The 22876-nt window shown below is 44.6% G+C and overlaps 2 protein-coding genes across 3 annotated transcripts in view; one reads left to right on the top strand and one right to left on the bottom strand.

Moving 5' to 3' along the window:
* The window catches only part of LIMD2 (LIM domain containing 2), a 42867-nt gene extending 40729 nt beyond the window's left edge, over window positions 1-2138 (bottom strand). Inside the window, exon 1 of the mRNA XM_056548203.1 lies at window positions 2039-2138. The gene's annotated coding sequence lies outside the window, so the exon portion shown is untranslated. The remainder of the gene's footprint in view (window positions 1-2038) is intronic.
* RNF113A (ring finger protein 113A) overlaps window positions 1-22876 on the top strand; it is a 31803-nt gene that overhangs the window by 5435 nt on the left and 3492 nt on the right. The window contains exons 2-10 of one of the 2 annotated variants that reach the window (XM_056548199.1): window positions 2105-2389; window positions 3042-3124; window positions 5313-5417; window positions 6330-6437; window positions 7228-7337; window positions 8359-8465; window positions 11033-11122; window positions 12680-12773; window positions 21492-21598. In XM_056548199.1, coding sequence (XP_056404174.1) covers window positions 2105-2389; window positions 3042-3124; window positions 5313-5417; window positions 6330-6437; window positions 7228-7337; window positions 8359-8465; window positions 11033-11122; window positions 12680-12773; window positions 21492-21598 — 1089 coding nt within the window. Of the gene's footprint in view, window positions 1-2104; window positions 2390-2677; window positions 2832-3041; window positions 3125-5312; window positions 5418-6329; window positions 6438-7227; window positions 7338-8358; window positions 8466-11032; window positions 11123-12679; window positions 12774-21491; window positions 21599-22876 lie in introns of those variants that run through there. The other variant, XM_056548200.1, reaches the window with a different exon arrangement.

Here is a 22876-nt window from a genome sequence, read left to right as displayed (position 1 = left end):
ACATGCGCAGAATGCCACGGCCGGCTATTAAAAGGGTATTCCAGGCAAAAACTTTTTTCTATATCAACTGGCTCCAGAAAGTTAAACAGATTTGTAAATTACTTCTATTAAAAAATCTTAATCCTTTCAGTACTTATGAGCTTCTGAAGTTAAGGTTGTTCTTTTCTGTCTCTCTGTTGACACCTGTCTCGGGAAACGCCCAGTTTAGAAGAGGTTTGCTATGGGGATTTGCTTCTAAACTGGGCGTTTCCCGAGACAGGTGTCATCAGAGTGCACTTAGACAGAAAAGAACAACCTTAACTTCAGAAGCTCATAAATACTGAAAGGATTAAGATTTTTTAATAGAATTAATTTACAAATCTGTTTAACTTTCTGGAGCCTGTTGATATATATAAAAAAGTTTTTGCCTGGAATACCCCTTTAACCCAGCTTTGACAGTTGCGTCTAAAGGGACATGTAAATGCTCCCTGGTGTTCCAGCGGGGTGGACTAAATTATTAGGTTTCTGATCCTGCACTGTGAATGGCATAAACGCAAAAAAATTCCAAATGCAAAAATTGCTGATTTTGGTCACATCTAGAGATGAGCGAACTTACAGTAAATTCGATTCGTCACGAACTTCTCGGCTCGGCGGTTGCTGACTTTTCTTGCATAAATTAGTTCGGCTTTCCGGGGCTACGGTGGGCTGGAAAAGGTGGATACAGCCCTAGGAAAGAGTCTCCTAGGACTGTATCCACCTTTTTTCAGCCCACGGGAGCACCTGAAAGCTGAACTAATTTATGCAGGAAAAGTTATCAACTACCGAGCCGAGAAGTTCGTGACGAATCGAATTTACTGTAAGTTCGCTCATCTCTAGTCACATCACATGCCAAAAAATAAAATAAAAATAAATTATATATCTCTATCTATCTATATACCTAATAAAATGTAACAAAAACGATATATATATATATATAAAAAAAAAGGGGGTGGGACAATGCATTTTCGGGTTTCAATTTTTGGTCAAGCACAGCCCAAATTTTCGGTTTTGGACCAAAATTTCCCTTTCGGTGCATCCCTAGTTTCTAGGATATTTTCATTGATGGCCTATTCTCAGAGTGGGGTGCAACACCTGGCACCCCCAGTCTGTTAGCGCGGTGGTGCCCCAATACACAGTGAACCGAGCCAGAAGCGCACAAAAGCTGGGCAGCCAATGATAAAATGTTTACAGCTGAAGCCATATTAAAAGCAGCACTGACTTCCATGTCAGCAAAGGAACCTCAGACATATTTCGTCTGCTAGGCGAGAACCCAATCCCATAATAACAAATAAGCCGCATGCATTAGGCCTCATGAACAAGATTGTATTAAGGCTCTGTACAAGCTCTGAATTATTTGGCTCTGTTCACACTAGGTGAATCCCCTGTGCGATTTGTGGATACATTTTGGCTGAAAGTGCAGTGGTTCGGCATAAAATCTGTGTTCATGGCCAGATATGGGGTCCATACAGGTTTGTGGGGTCACACTTTACCTCAATATGCCTTTTATTTTGTATGAATTATTTTTTTTTTTACATCCAATTAAATATGGCATTGTTTAACTGATATAGAGCAGTGGTCTTCAACCTGCGGACCTCCAGATGTTGCAAAACTACAACTCCCAGCATGCCCGGACAGCCAACGGCTGTCCGGGCATGCTGGGAGTTGTAGTTTTGCAACATCTGGAGTTCCGCAGGTTGAAGACCACTGATATAGAGGGTATTCATCATATGGCTGTCTGGGCATGCTGGAAGTTGTAGTATTGTAAAAGCTGAATGACCACAAGTTGGAGACTGTTGACATAGTGTATTCATCTTGGTACCAATCCCATATTTGGCTGTCCGGGCATGTTGGGAGTTGTAGTTTTGCAACAGCTGGAGGCACGCTGTTTGGAAAATACAGTTCTATGGGAGAATACCTAGTACATAAACATGTGTTTCTACATCTAAACAATATTGCAACAATTGTCCAACACCTTCTGTGTCTCTAAACTAAAAGTAAATTAAGAAGCAAAAATACTCACCTAATTAAAAATAAATATTTTTAAATCTACTATTCATAAGCAGTAACCTGTGAACCACTTGTGCAGGCCATGCTTCCACTCCTCAGGCCGTTGCAATACTACTCGGAGCCTGCAGGTGTCGCCGTTCCAACTCCAGTCTGCTCTGCAGACGATCTCCAGCAGCTATGGCTCTATGTTCCGGTGACGTCACTACAGTCATGGCTGGCGCGCCAGACACTGCCTCAAACGTAAACATGGCCGACCCCGGCTCCTCGGTGACGGAGGGATCCAAAAAAACGGTTTGCAGTTTTACGTTTAAGAAAACGACTAGAAAATTCACCGCCGGACGGAAGCGGAGAGACGAGGAGCGGGGTGAGAAGGGGGGAATGGCTGGGAGCATGCGCAAAGGATTCTGGGAAGAGAAGGGGTTTTAAAGGGACCTATGATAATGTGACAGGGACTTGGGGGAGATTTATCAAAACACTCGCAGAGGATGAGCGGTGCAGTTGCCCATAGCAACCAATCAGATCGCTTCTTTCATTTTCAAAGAGGCCTGTGAAAAAGGAAAGTGATCTGCTTGGTTGCTATGGGCAACTGCACCGCTCTTCTATACATGTTTTGATAAATCATCTTCTTGGTTCTTTTGGTTGCCCATAGAGACCTTGAAGTCAATGCGTAGCGAAATACGCTGCTGATTTTCTACCCATTAACTTCAATGGGTAGGAAAATCTGCAGCACGTAATTTCTGTCATCTGATATGCTGCAAATGCGTTGAAGTCAATGCAGATTTTGTATGTGGGATCGTACTCTTAGGGTATGTTTACACGTACAATATAAGCTGCAGATTTTATATTGTACATTTTTTTCCTGTATATGTGTGTATATATATATATATATATATATATATATATATATATAATATAGTGCATGTGAATGGACCCTTACGCTTACTTGCATAAAAGCAGCTATATGATGGTATTGCTTGCACTTCTGTATTTGATTGTTTGTACTTTTTTCTCTACAGATAGCAGTGAAGAACAGGATGAGGAGGAAGCATCTGTGATCAGAAGGAAGAAGCGGGAGACTGTCAACCCCATGGTGCAGAAGGTAGTGAGACACCCACAACCCTTTGTAAGAGGGTCTTCCCATAATCCAAACATGTCACCACTCCACACGGTAGGAGATGTCTAACCACTGAGTTTTCCATCAATCTCTAGAAAAATCTGTTAAATGGAGCAGCAGTCGGAAATGCATACTGCTGAGTTAAATCTCTGAAGGATTGTCAGAGGTAGCTGAGTGCTCTACCCAGCTGTCCTTGGCAGTGCATGCTCTATTGTCACTTCATTCATACAAGGCGACATGTGGTTGGTGGGGGTCCCACCAATAGGACTCTTGCCAGACAGACACTTATACTGTGGATAAATAGGTTATGATTAAATTAATGAAAAAAACCTTTAAATATGATGGGTTTGAAGTAGGGCTGCACGATATATCGCAAAAGCAATCAAATCGCGATTTTTGCTTTTTGCAATATAGCGATACGGCCCCCCAAGAAAACATGCGATTATCTGCTCGGGCTGGCTCCCGTGGCGGGGGCCGGCCAGAGCAGGTAAAAACTAAATTAAATACTAAAAGTCAGTGTTTCCAACCAGGGGGCCTTCAGTTGTTGCAAAACTACAACTCTTAGCATGCCCGGATCAGCAAAGGCTTTCCGGGCATGCTGGGATTAGTAGTTTCACAACAGCTGGAGGCCCCCTGCTAGGGTGCAGGGAGAAAAATAAAAAAAAACCTTCTGCTCACCTAGTCCCGGTCCCTGCAGATTCGTCTCCGTGTGCTCCGGAGTTTCCTCTCTTCTTAGTACAGGCAGTAGGACCTTTCCCTTTTCAGCCAATCACTGGCCACAGTGGTGTCACGTGTCAAGACAGTGATTGGCTGATGGGGGGGAAGGTCTTGTACTGCAGCAATACACTAGGTTTCCCGGGTCCCGCAGAAGATTTGAAATCCGCCCGGGAAACCCAGTCTATTGCTGCAGTACAAGAATGTGACAAGGGGGGGTGTCACAAGGGGGGAGGAGAAAGTGACAAGGGGGAGATGTGAAATAGGCGGTGGGCATAAAATGGGTAGGTAGATTGGAGGCGATTGGACATGAAATGGGGGGGATTTCACCATTTTTTTTTATTAGATCTCATCGCATATCCAAATCGCAATATTTAGGCCTAAAATCGCAATCGCAATTTTCCCCATATCGTGCAGCCCTAGTTTGAAGTGTCTGACCCGCAGTTGTACTACTGATAAGAGTGCATTTACATCTCTGTCTGTGCATCCGTCACGCGAATACAGCAGGAAAATTTCAAAACTGCCTCCCGCCGTATCCCTGCCAGACCGAAAACCTCACCAGGCCGCGGTTTTCAATCAAGTTAAAAAAAATAGATATGGTTGGAAAATGAGCCAGCTGCTGTCATTAGCTGACTTTGGCTCATTGAAATGAATGGGATACGGCAGGAGGCGGTTTTGAAATTCTCCTGCCGTATGCCCAAAGTGAAATGTGGATGCTCTTGAAGTGCATGTTCACACAGTGTAAAATGTGCAGAATGTCTGCCCGGAAAACACTGGCTGACATTCCGCTCATTAATCAGGCTGGCACTATGATCGCTCGGAAATGCATTGTCTCAAAGACTGTAGTGCATTTCCAAGCAAAATCTGCAGAAATAATAGACAAGTCTTTTCTTTCTGTGGACGCCAGAATTGAACTTTTTCTGTTGCGGAAATTCCACCGTGTGCACAGTGCAGCAGAATCCCATTGAAATCAATAGGACTCTGCTGCAACAGAATGTACTTGCGGAATATTCCGGAGGAATTCCACACCGACATTCCACCGTGTACACATACTCTAAGAATTCTTGGCAACTTCATGACAAATTCATGGCAAACCTAATTAACTCTTTCAGCTTTGTCATAGTGGAAAAGGGGTCCTTTTATGGCTCCAAATCACCATCCACATCAATTACCAATCGCCTTTATTCAAGTCCGTTAGGATGTGGATAGTGAAATGGATCTCATAATTTTCCTTTTGTCAAAGCTAAAAAAAAAAAAGGCCAGAGCAGTGGTGCAACTGCTGATCTCCCACATCAAGTAAAGACATCGTAGCGGTAAGATATGAAAATACCATATACTAGTCCTGAGCATAAGAATTCTGCTGTCTCTATCACTATGAAATTTGAAATGGCAGGAACTCCATTAGAAGTGTTGCTGCTTTGAGCTTTTCAGTTATTGTCTCTCTTTTTTTTTTTTTCAGACAAAGCAACGAGTGAAGGAGGTGGATTATAAAGCGAGCAGCAGCGAAGATGAGGAGAAGTCATCCAGCTCCATAAGTGTGTCCTACAAATCTACACGGTCAGCGGTGAGATGATCTTCACTCCTATCCTGAGCCCATACTTACTGTATTCCCTTCCACACCTGTCAAAATTGCACAAGCCTCTTTTTTTTGCACAAAGTGTTGCGCAAATTATTACATTACACAAAACATTTTATGCTGTCTTGCCTCTGTGCGCTGGTGCAGTGAATATGTTCCCCAACCTGCAGCTTTCCAGCACGTGTGAAAGCACAACTCCCATCATGCGATGACCGTTTTTAATTACTGTATTTATCGGCGTATAACACGCATTTTTTAGGCTAAAATTTGTAGCCTAAAGTCTATCTGCGTGTTATACGCCGATAAGCCGCTGCAGTTCAATGATTTAAAGTGGGCGCTTTAAATCAATGAACAGCAGCGGCTTTTGCAGGTCCAGAGACCGGCCGTCACTGCCCGATTCTCTGCCCCTGCCTATCCTCTGCCCCATTGCCTCCCCCATCCCCGTTTTTTCAGACCCCGCAGAAGCCCCCAGGAAAGGCAGGGGGAGAGAGAGGCAGTCGCTGCCCGCTTCTCTCCCCCTACCTATCCTGGGGTCTAGAGCCCTGCTGCCGCCGCTTCTCTCCCCCTGGCTATCGGCGCAGCTGCCCCATTGCCTCGCCCATCCCAGGTTTTATAATTACCTGTTGCCGGGGTCGGGTCCGCGCTGCTTCTGGCTCCGATGTGGCGCCTCCTGTGTCGTTGCTATGCGCTGCGAGGCGCGTCTTCAATGCGACGTCACTCGTCATTGTGCAGCGCATAGCAACGACACAGGAGACGCCACTTTTTTACCCAAATATCCTTGGTAAAATGAGGGTGCGTGTTATTGGCTGGTGCGTGGTATACCCCGATAAATACGGTACTATTATTTTGTATAATTATTAAACTTTTTTTTTTCTTTTCTTCCTCATGTGGCTTTTTTAGAAACCTGAAGGCCCAGATGATATGGGAGCAACAGCCACCTATGAGCTGGACACAGAGAAGGACAAGGATGCTCAGGCGATATTTGAAAGGAGCCAGAAAATACAGGAGGTAAGTAGAATTGGCCAGGGCTACCTGTACTTTACTGTACTTTAGAATTGGCCATGACTAAACAGTGTTGACATTGTTCCTTTTTATCAGGTTATGCTGAGAATTGTAGTTTATTGCTGTTTTGTTTAGTGAATTATGTTTCTGCCTATTGATGTCAATGACCAGCACTTAGTATTGAAAAAGGAATAGGTAGGGAAATCACTGTTAAGAAAGCAGCTCATCTGTTTTAGGATCCTTTCACACTGCTGTTGCTCCCTGTCAAGAACTGCGGTGAAAGTCTTTATTTATTTTTTTTTGTGCGACTTTAACGGCCGTTCTCGGGAAGGGGAGCAACAGGCAATGACCGGTCTTGACAGCTCCCATTTACTATTATGGGGGCTGACGGGTGCTGTTTTTTTTTTTTTTTATGGGAATAGCGGGATAAAAATGATGGGGCAATCAGTAATTTTTCTCCCGCTCTTTCCCCAGGCTTCTCAGACGGCCTTCACACTGCCACGTGCGAACGGCAGTGTGAAAGAAGCCTTAGACATTAGGTAATGAGAGTCTGATTGTTTGTGACTCTTAGCGATCACAAGAACAGGGGTTCCATGTCCCTCATGATTTGTGGGGAGTGGTCAGACACTCATCCTCTATCCTAGTTGCTGGTAAAAACTCAATATGGAGCTGAACCATGAAGGGTCTGTTGTTCGGGATAGTACACACATGGAGTTGTCAACATTTACTGTACAACATATACAATGAATCTTTCCTCTATGACTCATTTCCTTTTTTCTTTTTGTTTTTTCTGTAGGAAATAAAGGGAAAGGAAGATGATAAGATTTATCGTGGTATGCACAATTACCAGAAATTCATTAAACCTAAAGACACATCCTTAGGGAATGCATCTTCTGGCATGGTCAGGTACTGGTGTTCATGATTTTATTAATTTTTTTCTTCCCTCCAAACTGTAGGTGTAAAGTACTACTTGTGCTCCATCACCAAGAGCTTGTATCTGGGGGAAAATATGAGAGACTAAGCTCTTGGGCATACTCTTTCTAATATGAGATGTAAAATAATGTATCGCTTATCCATAGGAAATATTAGATTGGTGGAGTCTGACTGCTGGAATCCTGTTCTGTTACTATGGACAGCCTAGGTAGGAGTTGTATGGTGCAAATACACAAGATGGAAACAGCTGTTTGCAGCATGCCCACTGTTTTTAGCATGCCCACAGTTTTTTCTATAGACCTGTATAAAGTGGGAGCATACATGTTAGGCCACAGCACCATAAAAAACTCTTTAAAGGGGTACTCCAGTGGAAAGTTGTGTGGTTCCTTCCAGTCTGACCACAGTGCTCTCTGCTGACACCTCTGTCTGTGTCAGGAACTGTCCAGAGTAGGAACAAATCCCCATAGAAAACTTCTCTTGCTCTGGACAGTATCTGACATGAACATAGGAGGTGTCAGCATAGAGCACTGTGGTCAGACTGGAAAGAACTACATAACTTCATGTGGAGCATACAGCAGCTAAGTACTGGTAGTAGTATGATTTTTAAACAGAAGTAATTTCCAAATCAGTTTAACCTTCTGTCACCAGTTGATTAGAAAAAAAATAGTTTTCCACCGAAGAGATGGGGGGGATCTCAGTAATAAACTCTCACCAAGCTAACATGTCTTCCTTATCCTGCAGATGGTATTGTTGGTGGGAAAACCTCTTAAATCACTAGAGTTCTGAATATATGCCCCAGGTGTCAATGAGGATTAAAGAGAACTTGTATCCACTGTGAAAGTGATCTGTAGTTGATAATGGGAAAGGCAGGGGAGTCCAGGTCCTGCACAGAACACAGGCTTGTGTGCCCCAGCCCTGACCATGTGGATGCTGCTGCTTCACAATGTCCTCTGTTGCTGTACATCAATTTCACAGATTTTATTTTTTACTACAGAAAAGGCCCAATCAGAGCCCCTGAACATCTTAGAGCCACAGTGCGATGGGACTACCAGCCCGATATATGCAAAGATTACAAAGAAACCGGATTTTGTGGCTTTGGCGGTGAGTGCTGGCAGCTGATCATCCAACTCAAAGATCTGTGGTTTTACTCTATTTGGCTGGACTTCCATACAGTTTTTGAGCTAAAGTAAAAAGTGGATCCAGTAGGAAGGAGAAGAATCAGTCCTTGCTTTATATTTCCCATATCTTTTTTTAATACACCTCTGGCTTTGACTTTAAAACTGCAGTGGCAGTATTAAAAAAAGATAAAACTATGGAAATGATTGTTATTATTATTATTACCACCACCTAGAGGCTGGATAGAGGTAAAACACCTAAGTACTATTATTGCGAGTTCATTTGTTGGTCAGGGCTTGTCTTTTTCCTGTCTCTTTATAATATTGATAATCTCATTAAAATCAATTCTCTAAGCTCTCGGAAGAATGATGTCACCATGTGAAATTAAATAAGTGTTAGTTTTTATGATTATCTAAATCAAAAAATCCTTCTACTCTTGACTCCATCAGGCTAGTGTAGCTGATTAAATTAGTTGGGCAATGTCACCACAGGGCCCTTAGGTCAGAAAAAAAAATAAAAATAAAATACAGGACCAGCCTGGTTTATAAATATTAAACATGCCCAATAAATGGGTTATAAAAATGTCATAAGTCATAACTATAAATATATCCAGCCAATAAAAAAAAGTATTATAGGTGATTATGTCAACCGGTTGATTCGTATACAGTGTCCATTTTAGGACATCGTCAGCCATAACTCCGTTCCGACTCAGGTGAAACAGCATCCTGCCTCCTCCCTCACACCAATCCTCTGTCAGTCATCAGCCACAACTTCCTCGTCCAAAGCTCCGTCATCCCTCAGACGAAACATCCTGCCGCATAGCAGGCCCGATAATGTGAAACTTGCACATGTACTACAGACACTACATGTTCTACAAAGTCTGTATAGCAGAGCTCACACTGAATAGCGTGTACAGCAGAACTGTATAGCAGAGAGCCAACACTGACTCTGCTCTACTACACGGCAGGACGTTTTTTGACTGAGGGATGACTGAGTTTCGGATGAGAGAGCAGGGAGGAGGTAGTTGTGGCTGACGCCTGACAGTGATTGGTCTGAGGGAGGAGGCGGGATGGAGTTACGGCTGACGACTGATGATGTCCTAAAATGGACTTTGTATTCGTATGTCAGTTCATAAAAATGAATTTCCTTAATCCGTTTACGGGTTATAATGTAATTCTGTGTAGTCTTTACTGGTAGATATTTATGTGCATGTAAGGACAATAGATAAATGTCTGTAGCAGATGTCTGAAACTCGCGGGCCATTTACGGAATTTTGCGGCCTGCTGCACTGTGGCGTAGCAAGAGGGGGTGCGTACTCTAGCATGTTGGAGCGGAAGCTGTAAGCTCCCGCTTCTCCATCCACTAACATTCCACACACACTGTGAGTACACAGCACATGGACGCAATCCACGGCAGCCTGGCGCGATGACGTCACATAATCGCACCAGGATCCCGTTCCCGCGGCCCACATACTGTTACTAAGACTAGTATGCTCAGGGCCCAGGGGGCATTATACCGTACAGGAGGGGGGATTTAAAAACTTGGGAGGCAGAGAAAAGGGAATATTTAATGTGAGGGGCACAGCACAGGGGGCATTATATGTGAGGGGCGCATGATGGGGGCATTATATGTGAGGGGCGCATGATGGGGGCATTATATGTGAGGGGCGCATGATGGGGGCATTATATGTGAGGGGCGCATGACGGGGGGCATTATATGTGAGGGGCGCATGACGGGGGCATTATATGTGAGGGGCGCATGACGGGGGCATTATATGTGAGGGGCGCATGACGGGGGCATTATATGTGAGGGGCGCATGACGGGGGCATTATATGTGAGGGGCGCATGACGGGGGCATTATATGTGAGGGGCGCATGACGGGGGCATTATATGTGAGGGGCGCATGACGGGGGCATTATATGTGAGGGGCGCATGACGGGGGCATTATATGTGAGGGGCGCATGACGGGGGCATTATATGTGAGGGGCGCATGACGGGGGCATTATATGTGAGGGGCGCATGTGGCTTAGCCTCACCCAGCCAGTGGCCCCCAGATAATGAGACCCCTGATCTATAGGATGTTCATCATGTGATCAGCCAAACGCGTTTCAAGGGGGGTACACCTTCCCTCTTTCTTCAGCAGCTTCTTTGGCATTGTGTCCCTACATTCTTTCTACAAGTCTTTCACCTGTTGTAATCCTCATAGTTGGACTCCACTGGACTAAAGAAAATGTAAACCAGGAAACAGGAGTGAATGCATAAATATATAATAAATAAAATGATAGTCTGCTTCCACCTGTCTACTATAATATCTCATATCTAAGTGTATGAAATAGGGATGCAAGATAAATAAAATGTATATAAGGTAAATAAAATAAAAATTGCATAAAAAAAAAATGGGGAAAAAAAATTGTGAAGATGGATAAATAAATCAATAATGGCTAATCTTATTGAGGAGACACCCCAGGGAGACCATTCATTACATGTAGACTTCTCCTTATAAATGTGTATACCTGCTTATATCAATCCTACTTTTTTCTTTTCCATTTCAGACAGTTGTAAATTTCTTCACGACCGCTCTGACTACAAGCATGGTTGGCAGCTAGAGCGAGAGCTGGAGGAGGGACGTTATGGTGCCAATGGTACGTGGTGTTCTGTATGCCTTTTGTACAATATCATTGTCTACATATATATTATTGTCTAACTTTCCCACTCTCATATTTCAGCCCTTTTTTTTAAGGGTAGGGTCAGAAGGACTGGACAGCAGCATATTTTACGTTGCGGATCTGCCAATGATGGACCCTACAGTTCACCTCTAGCTGTAGCTGGCAATCCGCCGCTACGAGCAGACACACCGATCTGTGAGTCACCGATTGCCGCTACGAGCAGGCACAGCTGGAGGCACACTGTAGGGTCTATCATCGGTGGATTCGCATTGTAAAATACCCTGCGGATCCGTTCTGTGTGACCCTACTCTAAAGGGAGTATTCTAGGTTTTTATTTGACAATGTTATAGGGGCTGTAAAGTTAGTGTAATATCTGTGTTTGATGGCTGAGTATGTCCATTACTGTCTGGCAGGTAAGTACCTAAATCACCTTATGGTGGAGAACCCCTTTAAGGATGCAGGCAGTTTTCACTTTTGCATTTTTGTTTTTTCCTTCTCTTCTTTTGAGGCTTTTCTGACCCCTATAACTTATATTTTTCCGTATACAGTGCTCATTTTTTGTCATGTTCTGCAGTTTTGATGGGACTTCATGGCTTTTTAGTAATTTTTTTTCTGATATATGATTAAAAATTAGTATTTTTGGTAAAAAATGTTTTAACGTTTACACTGTATCATACGAGAATATAAACATTATGTTTTAATAGTTTGGACAATTACAGACACTGCCATATCAAATATGTAAAAAAAAAAAAAAATTTGTAAAATGGGAAAATAAGGGTGATTTTATTTTTATTAGGGGAGTGTTTTATATTTTACACTATTTGAATCCTCATAGGGGGACTCACAGCGTCTAAAGGGTTAAATGATTCAGGCACTGCCAGTCTTTAGCAGTGTATGTCTGGCTATTTATGTTAACCAACACTTCCTGCTCTGAAGAGAGTGCTGCTCCTGCACTCGCTTCAAAATTACTTAGCGTTCCAGGGTGTACATTCACAGTTAAGTCCCTGACCTCAAAGGCGGACGTTAACGCCCTGCGTCCTCTAGTGGTTAAAGAGATGAAGTTCTAGAATTGACCCAGTATCATGCAGAACCCCAAATATATTTGTGATGTTACTAAGCAGCTTTTAAGATTGAAAAGTTATCCATAAAGTCTCCATATAGTGTATTCATAGCAGGAAGATTATTTTTCTCCTCAAATTCGACAAACACATTTAACAGCTATAGGCTACACAAGCCTTCTTTTCTTAATGGGGTACTTCAGGACTTGACATCTTATTCCCTATCTACAGTATAGGGCAGGGGATCAGACATAGGCGATAAGATGTCTAGTACCAGAGTACTCCTTTAATGTCACCTTATACATAAGTATGTTGTTTTTATGGAGGAGGGGAATAAGAGGACACCAGAAAGCTAGTGCCACTTATCGTAAGAGACACCAATAGAATCTGACTGTTTGAAAGGAATAACCATAAATATGTATATTGCCTTGGTGCTGCCTGTCAACCTGAGACATTGCTTTGTGATGTTTTTCAGATGAGGAGAATTATGAAGTGAGCAGCGATGAAGAAGACCTGCCCTTTAAATGTTTCATTTGTAGAAATTCTTTCAAGGACCCAATTGTTACAAAGTAAGTGAAGTAGAGGAGGATCCTAAAAATGAATGTTTCCAAATCTGCCTCTGCAAGTATTGCACAACTGCAACTCCCATCATGCCCTGACAGTCGGTAGCTGTAGTTTTGCAACACTGGACAGCCATGGGTTGTTGAACTAGAATATACATTTACAGAACACATGACCAGCATGTGAGTCTGATATGCATCTGTTCTGCTCTATTTCTCACTTGTGCCAACCAGTGCATTGACCTAATTACCTGCACATACAGACTCTGCATTGAGCAAGACTTCAGACACTTTCAATGTTGTAGCCTTGTGCTAAAATCAAAGAAATTTAAGTTTTACCTATCAGGCTGCACTCATACTGCATAATGACTAAGTAAATACAGATTTATAGACATTTTTGCTAATTTGTAAAAAAACTAAAAAAAAAAACTTCAATTTTGCATGAACATAAGTATTAAGATCCTTTATGAAACTTGAAATTTATAAGTGGATCACCCCATTTTTTGATGTTTGAGAGGTTTCTACACCTTGATTGGAGTGACCTGTGCTAAATTCAGCTGATTGGAAAGGCACAGCCCTGTCTATAGAAGATCTCACAGCTGACAATGTATATCAGAGCAAAAACAGGCCATGAGAAGGAAAGAACTGCTTGTAGAGCTCAGAGATTGGATTGTGTGGAGGCACAGATCTGGCAAAGGGTATAAAAAATATATATACCGTATTTATCGGGGTATACCACGCACCGGCCTATAACACGCACCCTCATTTTACCAAGGATATTTGGGTAAAAAAAGTTTTTTACCCAAATATCCATGGTAAAATGAGAGTGCGTGTGTGCGCGTGCATACCCCGATACACCCCCAGGAAAGTCAGGGAGAGAGAGGCCGTCCCTGCCGGCTTCTCTCCCCCTGCCTTTCCTGGGGTCTAGAGCCCTGCTGCCGGCCCTTCTCTCCCCCTGGCTATCGGTGCCGCCGCCCCATTGCCGGCGCCGATAGCAAGGGGGAGAGAAGCGGCGCCGACAGCCAGGGGGAGAGAAGCGGCACCGGCACCCATTGCCGGCGCCGCTGGCCCCCCCATCCCCGGTTGCATAATTACCTGTTGCCGGGGTCGGGTCCGCGCTGCTTCAGGCCTCCGGTGTGAATCCCCTGCGTCGCTATGCGCTGCGCGGCGCACTGCCTTTCCTGTATCGGCGTATAACACGCACATAGACTTTAGGATAAAAATTTTAGCCTAAAAAGTGCGTGTTATACGCCGGTATATATCTGCTGCACTGAACTTTCCCAAGAGCACAGTGGCCTCCATAATTGTTACAAGGAAGAAGTTCGGAACAACCAGGACTCATCCTGAAGCTTGCCCCTGTAATCTGGGAACAATGGCCTTGGTAAGGGAGGTGACCAACAACTCTGTGTGCAGATTGGAGAAGCTCTCAGAAGGTAAATTGTCGCTGTAGCCTCCACTGATCTGGACTTTATGGCAGAGTGGCCAGAAAGAAGCCTCTCCTCAGAAAAAGACCCATGAAAGCGGCCAGGAGCTTGGAAGGAGTACTCTGGGATATGAAAACTTATCCCTTATACTAAGGATGGGGGATAAGATTCAGATCGGGGGGGGGGGGGGGGGGGGGCGGACCACTGGGGCCCCGGCACTCAACGGCCAGGGGCATTGTCCAACCACTGCATGATGCGGCGGCCGACACACCCCCTCAATACTTCTCTATGAGAGAGCCGGAGCTCTGCATTCGGCAGTCTCCAGCTCTGCCATAGAGATGTACCAAGTGGGGTTCAAGAGTTTGGGCACCCCAGGTAAAAAATTGTATTAATGTGCATAAAGAAGCCAAGGAAAGAAGGAAAAATCTCCAAAAGGCATCAAATTACAGATTAGACATTCTTTATAATATGTCAACAAAAGTTAGATTTTATTTCCATCATTTACACTTTCAAAATAACAGAAAACAAAAAAATGGCTTCTGCAAAAGTTTGGGCACCCTGCAGAGTTAATATCTTGTACTGCCCCCTTTGGCAAGTATCACAGCTTGTAAACGCTTTTTGTAGCCAGCCCAAGAGTCTTTGAATTCTTGTTTGAGGTATCTTTGCCCATTCTTCCTTACAAAAGTCTTCCAGTTCTTTGAGATTTCTGGGCTGTCTGTCACGCACTGCTCTTTTAAGGTCTATCCATAGATTTTTAATTATGTTGAGGTTAGGAGCTTGTTAAGGCCATGGCAAAACCTTCAGTTTACGCCTCTTGATGTAATCCCCCGTGGATTTCGAGGTGTGTTTAGGATCATTATCCATTTGTAGAAGCCATCCTCTCTTTAACTGCAGCTTTGTCACAGATTGCTGACATTTTATTAAATCCATTTTTCCTTCTCGTGAGATGTTCCCTGTGCCACTGGCTGCAATACAACCCCAAAGCATGATTGATCCACCCCCATGCTTAACAGTTGGACAGAGGTTCTTTTCATTAAATTCTGTTCCCCTTCTTCTCCAAACGTACCTTTGCTCATTCCGGCCAAAAAGTTCAATTTTAACCTCATCGGTCCACAGAACTTGTTTCCAAAATGCATCAGGCTTGTCTATATGTTCATTTGCCAAGTTCAAACGCTGATTTTTGTGGTGAGGACGTAGAAGAGGTTTTCTTCTGATGACTCTTCCATGAAGACCAGATTTGTACAAGTATCTCTTTATAGTGGAATAGTGTACCACAACTCCAGTGTCTTCCAGATCTTTCTGGAGGGATTGTGCAGTCAAACATGGGTTTTGAATTGTTTTTCTCAGAATCCTGCGAGCTGTTCTGTCTGATATTTTTCTTGGTCTTCCAGATCTTGCTTTAATTTCCACTGTTCCTGATGACTGCCATTTCTTAATTACATTCCGAACAGAGGATATTGACATCTGAAAACGTTTTGCTATCTTCTTATAGCCTTCTCCATCTTTGTGAGTGTCAACTATTTTCAGTTTCAGATTTCTAGACAACTGCTTAGAAGAACCCATGGTGCTGATTGTTGGGGGCAAGGTCAGATGAGTCTGGGCATTTAAAACCTTTGAGATTGACATCACCTGGTCTTCCCAGATGATGAACAATCCATGACACTGGCAGGTCTCAGCTTTGCAAAGGGGGCAGTGCATGCTATAAATTCTGCAGGGTGCCCAAACTTTTGCAGACGCCATTTTTTTGTTTTCTGTTATTTTGAAAGTGTAAATGAAGGAAATAAAATCTAACTTTTATTGACATATTATAAGAATGTCTAATCTGTAATTTGATGCCTTTTGGAGATTTTTCCATCTTTCCTTGGCTTCTTTATGCACATTAATACAAATTTTTACCTAGGGTGCCCAAACTTTTGATCCCCACTGTATTGAGGGGGCGCGTCGGGTGCTGCGTCGAAGCGTGCTATTTTGGCAAAGAGCTGGGGGGAGATAACGGGGGGGCCCCTAGCCTTATGATAGGGGATACGTTTTCATATCCCGGAGTACTCCTTTTAAAAAGTAGATTTTTTGTATTCATTGTAAAATCTTTTTTGGACCCATCATTGGGGGACACAGGAACCATGGGTATATGCTGCTGGCAACTAGGAGGCTGACACTAGGAAAAAGAAAAAAAAGAAGTCTGCTCCTCCTGGCAGAATATACCCACCCCCTGTCTCTGAGCTAATCAGTTTAGTCCCAAAGCAGTAGAACACCGACAGAGAAGACCCAGTCTGAAAAAGCCCCACCATCAGATGACCATACCTGACCGGGTAACCAACAACTGATGGGTGGGTGCCGTGTACCTCAATGACTGCTCCGAGAGAGATTTTACGGTGAATCCAAAAATTTACTTTTCTCGGTTGCCGCATTGGGGGACACAGGAACCATGGGACGTCCAAATGCAGGGAAAGAACATCCTAAACAGAACAGTCAGGCGGATGATTGAACCACCGCCGCCTGCGAAACCTTGTGGTCAAGCCCCGCGTCAGTGGACGCAAACGAACGAAGCACTGTTACTGAGTGCCCAGAAGGCCCCCCACGGTGGGGGTGGAATGGGCTGTCACTCGAAAGGGTGGAACCTTTCCCAGTGATAGGCCTCTGAAATGGCAGAACGTATCCACCGGGAGATAGTTGCCTTAGGATCCTGGAGCCCCCTGGCCACCCCTCCGGAGGGACGAACAGCGAGTCAAAACTGCGCAAGGAAGAGGTGACAGTCAGGTAGGTCTGAATGGCCCAGACCACATACAGCTCATGTAGAAAGCGCTCCCGGGGGTATGACGGGGCTGGGCATAATGAGGGCAACACAATATCCTTGTTTAAGTGGAAACTACCTTAGGCAGGAAAGTGGAACGGCGGCAGGAGAGAGTGGCCAATTCCGAGAGACGCCTGATGGACGTAACCACATTGAGTAAGGCCACTTTCCAGGGAAGGAAACAAAAAGAGGCCTCTTGGAGGGGCTCAAACGGAATGCCCTGCAAAGCCAAGACCAGGTCCCAGAGCGGAGTGGGAGACCGATACAGCAGAGCCTCGTGAGCCATGCCCTGCAAGAACATGCGAACATGAAGGATTAGATGCCAGAGGCCGCTGAAAGAGAATGTAGAGTGCCAGCACCTGCCCTCTGAGAGAACTGAGCTTAAGGCACTTTTCCAACCCGGCTTGCAAAAAAGACAGACGGTTTAGCAAGTAAAAGGAAGTGGGAGACAAGGACCGCACCTCACACCAGTGAAAATAGGTGCAATGGTAAATCTTGACAGACAAGTGCTTCCAAGCCCAAAGCATGGTACAAATGACCTGGGCAGAGAAACCCATAACCCTCAGAAGCTCTGAGTCAACCGCCAAGTCGTCAAACGCTGCGGAAGTGAATTGGGGTGGCAGAGGGGCCCCTGCGAGAGCAGGTCGGGACTGTCCGGAAGACGCAAGGGAGCGTCCGTACTACAAGCTGCGTGGCCAATCCGGAGGCACCAGAATCGTGGAGAGTCCTTCCGCTTGATCTTCTGGATAACCCTGGGAAGTAGGGGAAGAGATAGGGAAGGGAGGAGGAGGTCCAAGGGATCACCAGAGTGTCTAAGGTTAGCGCCAGAGGGTCTCAAGACCTGGCCTGACTGTTCAGGCGGGATGCAAACAGTTCAACATCCGGAGTCCCCCAGCGACTGCATATCTGTGCAAAGACCTGGTGGAGGGACCACTCCCCGGGGTCTGCAGGGGTGCGACTCAGAGTCAGCCTCCCAATTGTCCACCCCCAGAATACAGACTGCCGAGATGGAGGCGATGTGGCGTTGTGCCCAGACAAGAAACTTGGCTATTTCTGCCATCACCAAGGCACTGCAGGTACTGCCTTGGTGATTGATATATGCCACAGCTTGACGATTGATATCGTCCAAAGCTCCAAAACATTGATGGAAAGACGGGCCTCCCGAGGGGTCCACCTGCCTTGAATTGTCAAGTCCTGGAACTCTTTCTCCTAACCCCCCCACAGCCGAGGAGGCTTGTGTCCATTGTCAGGACCTGATAGCGAAGCAGTAGAAAGGAACAACCCTCCCTGAGAAGAGGCGACCTAAGCCACCAGAGAAGGGAGCTGCCACCCTGGAAGGAAGCCAAATCTTGAGGCGGAGGGAAAGAAGGGACCTGTCTCATAGTGACAAAATGGCCAAATGGAGAGGGCGATACCGGAACTAGGCAAAGGGAACCGCTTCCATAACCGCCACCATCCTGCCCAGCACTTCCATGCAGGAGTGAATGGAGCCTGCCCTGGGCGACGAAGAAGGCGAACAGTTATCCAGGTAGCCACGGTACCTAAGCGAATCCAAACAGACAGGGCCTTAGACACCCTTGTGGAAGCGAATGCCAGTAACAGAGTGGAACAGGATGCCTTGAATGCAAACTTAGCAAGATTTTCAATGCACTTATCAGAGGGGTCCTTAACCCCTTGGGGACAGAGGCTTTTCACACTTTCGTTTTTTCCTCCTTACCTTTTAAAAATCATAACTTTCAATTTTGCACCTAAAAATCCATATGATGGCTTATCTTTTGCACCACCAATTCTACATTGTAATGACGGAAAAAAAACATTGTGCGACAAAATTTAAGAAAAAATGCCATTTTGTAACTTTTGGGGGCTTCAGTTTCTACGCAGTAAATTTTTTGGTAAAAATTACACCTTATCTTCTGTAGTTTCATACGATTAAAATGATACCCTACTTATATAGGTTTGATTTTGTCGTACTTCTAGAAAAAATCATAACTACATGCAGGAAAATTTATACGTTTAAAATTGTCATATTCTGACTCCTATAACTTTATTTTTCTGCGTACCAGGTAGTATGAGGGCTAATTTTTTGTGCCGTGATCTGAAGTTCTTAGCAGTACCATTTGTGTATTGATGGTACTTTTTGATAACTTTTTATTCATTTTTTTCATGATATTAAAAGTGACCAAAAATACGCTATTTTGGACTTTGGAATTTTTTTGTGCGTACGCCGTTGACTGTGCGGTTAAATGACATTTTTATCATTCGGACATTTCCGCACGCAGCCATACCACATGTTTATTTTTATTTACACTTTTTTTTTTTTTATGGGAAAAGGGGGGTGATTCAAACTTTTATTAGGGAAGGGGTTAAATGCTCTTTATTCCCTTTTTTTTTTTTTTTTTTATACAGTGCTCCCATAGGGGGCTATAACACTGCACACACTGATCTTTTACATTGATCAATGGTTTCTCATAGGAAACCATTGATCAAGGATTCTGCCGCTTGACTGCTCATGCCTGGATCTCAGGTACTGAGCAGTCATTTGGCGATCAGACAGCGAGGAGGAAGGTAGGGGCCCTCCTGCTGTCCTGTAAGCTGTTTGGGATGCCACAATTTCATTGCGGCGATCCCGAACAGCCCCCTGAGCTAACCGGCAAGGTCTTACCATGGCCCCGCGTTATAGAAAGGGAGTGGGCGGAGGGCTTATAGATACGCCCTCCGTCCCCAACAGGTTAAAGGAAGCTGCCAGCGGAAGGGTAGTAGCGACACAGGAGAATCCAGTTTAGGCAGGGAGGACCACTTTGAAACCAGATCCTGGAAAAAGGGCCCGAAGCCTCTTAGTTCCTTAAAATTGCTTCTCCGGGTTTTTCCTAGCCACGTCCAGTAGTTTGTCCAATTCAGTGCGAGGACTGAAGACTTTATAGGAACGGCGAGCGTGGCGGAAATAAACTTTGGGTACCACTTTGAAGTTCCTGGGTCCTGTAAGTGAAAGGTGTCTCTGACAGCTGACACAAGACTATTCACCATGTTAGACATACAGGACATCTCCTCAGTCTGAAGGTGGGTCCGCATCCACCAGCTCTCCAGGAGACTGGGAGGGCACTGTGATGCCCTTTTAAAGTGGGGAGTGGTAGACCTGGAACGACTGTCTGAAGACCGAGAACAGGCCCTAGCAGACCGGCCACAGGAAGGTAGGCAATCACGGGCAGCTGGGGAGAGGAAGAGAGAGAGCGTGAGCGGAGCGGCCACCACCTAAGCCAAGGAGTCAAGTGAAGAGTCCAAGGACAGGGCCCTAGCACACTTACAAGAAGCAAGGTGTGAGATGGGGAACCCACTGGAGGCTCCTATGAGGGCTGAAATTTAGACATCTGCTGGCTGTGGCCCCAAGGTGCACCACATGATATGGGGGGGGGGGGGAACCCTGCCACAGAGACGAAATGCTCTCCAGCTGCAGCCCTGCTCAGAGAAACTAGGCTGATTTTGTTTCTCATATGGGTGGGCCCATCTAATTAATTTGGAGTGGTGTGCTATCCTTCCTCTCCTCCTTGCTGGGAATTTTCTGTATATTTTTGGTTCTTTGGATGAGAAGCTCTGGCAATATCATACACTAATTTTCCTGTGGGAAACACTTTCTTGCACGAAAATCCAATGTATTGAGATGGAAGGCAGATCAACTCCCCTCACTAACTGTGGCAGGGACTTGTTAATTCGGTCATACTATATGAGAAGGTGGTCTACCAACACAGTCATTGCCCACAAAAATTTGGTGGTGGGGGTGTATGGTGGGAGTATTTTCTAACAGGGTTTTTTGTGTTGTTTCTATAGTTTGCACAGTAGTAATGGTTGTTGTTGTCTCATGACTAATGTTTTGTACATGCTTTCTTTTCTGTACTTGTACCTTTTTCACTCCACTTATTACTGTAATTTATGCGTTTCAGTGTCAATAAAACTAATTTATAAAAAAAAAAAAAGTACAGAGATGTTAATAAAAACCTGATCCTGAACCTTAGACTTCAGAAGACAATGACCCTTAGCACACAGCCAAGACAACACAGGACAACTCTGTGAATGCCCAGACTTGAACATCTCTGGAGAGAACTGAAAAAGCTTCCGCCAATGGTCCTCATCCAACCTGACAGAGCTTGAGACATTCTGCAGAGAAGAATGAAAGAAAATCTCCAATTCAGGGGTGTAAACATTGTGGCATCATCACAAGAGGACTGGAGGCCAGAATCCCTGACAAAGGGTCTAAATACTTTTGTGGTACGGCGTACAGAATGATGGGGGGAGCTTAAACATGAAAGGGTCTGAAGGTTTTCTGAATGCACTGTATAGGAGAACTGTATCCTTCCCTGTGGCTCCTTTTTAGCATGATGGGGGTTGTTGTTTTGTATGGGTATGATGGGGAAATATAATTTTGCAATAGCTGTTAGGGAGAACGATAGAGATGAAGTCTGTAGTCCTCTTTATTTGCTTAATTTTCTAATACTTGATCATGACTCTTTACCCTTCCAGATGCAAACATTATTTCTGTGAGGGCTGTGCCTTACAGCATTACCGCAAATCCAAGCGCTGCTATGTGTGCAACACACAAACTAATGGAGTGTTTAACCCAGCTAAAGGTAAGTGTGTAATTTCCGATAATAGTATATGGACAATATCCATGCTACTTAGTTGAACAGCACTGGCTTGTTACTGTGGCTGCCTCATCTCACCTTTCTCCTTAGTGGTTCATGCTGCTTCTGTCCATCTCCCAGTAGGACATTAGTACATATGGGAATTCTTTACCATATAGCATGGATAGAAGGAACAGAAATCACACATCTTAAAGGGGTTATACTGGATTAGAAAACCAGGGCTGTTTGCTTACAAAAGCAGTACCATGCCTGTCTATAGGTATTGATGGTTTACATCTCTTATCATAACCTTTAAGGACACAATCTATGCACAGCGTTTTTCAGTGTATGCAATAGAAAAATTTCAGGCATTAGTCCCCTATGGGAATTAAACAGTGAAGAAAAAAAAAAAGTTAAATGAAGCCCCTCCCCTAATAATTTTAATCACCCCCTTTTTTACAATAATAAACAAAAACAAACATGGTAGTTTTGTGCAGAAATGCCTGACCTATTAAAATATGATACTGAAATTGAATTGTATAAACCTAAAACAAAATCCGAAAATTTGTCATTCATAAAAATATCAAACAGTCCTATCAAAACAAAATGGTAGCAATAAAAACATTTTTTAGACTTACCATAAAATCTCTGAGCTTCTGTTGGGGGGGACACAGGACCATGGGTACATGCTGCTTGCCGCTAGGAGACTGACAATAGGCAAAAAAACTAAATAAACCCGGCTCCTCCCAGCAGGATATGGAGAGAACAGAAAGTGCCAAAACCTGCCCTTTAATGGAACTGAGGGCAAGGCGCGTCTCAAGTCCTGATTGCAAAAAGGACAGGAGGTTTGGCAATGAAAAAAAAGGTGGGAGAGGGGGAACGTGCCTCGCACCAGCGTAAATAGGCCCGCCAGGTACGGTGGTAACTCCTGGCTGATGGAGGCTTCAGGGCATGGAGCATGGTCCGGATCACCAGAGAAGAGAACCCCCAAAACCGCAGTTTCAACCACCAGGCCGTCAAACGCTGCGGAAGTGAATTGGGGTGGCAGAGGGGTCCTTGGGAGAGAAGGTCGGGATGATCCAGAGGATTGAAGGGAACATCTGCCACGAGACTGACCACATCCGACGCCACCAGAATCGCCCTCAGTCTTGAGCTTCCGGACGACCCTGGGAAGAAGTGGAAGCGGAGGAAAGAGGTGCAAATTGAGAGGCAGGAAGGAACGACCCTCCCGGAGGAGAGGAGACCAGAGCCACCAAAAGAGGGAGCGATGAACACTGAGCAGAA

Source organism: Hyla sarda, chromosome 12 (genome assembly GCF_029499605.1).
Source record: "Hyla sarda isolate aHylSar1 chromosome 12, aHylSar1.hap1, whole genome shotgun sequence".
Lineage (NCBI taxonomy): Eukaryota > Metazoa > Chordata > Amphibia > Anura > Hylidae > Hyla > Hyla sarda.
This window is presented reverse-complemented; position numbering and strand designations above follow the sequence as displayed.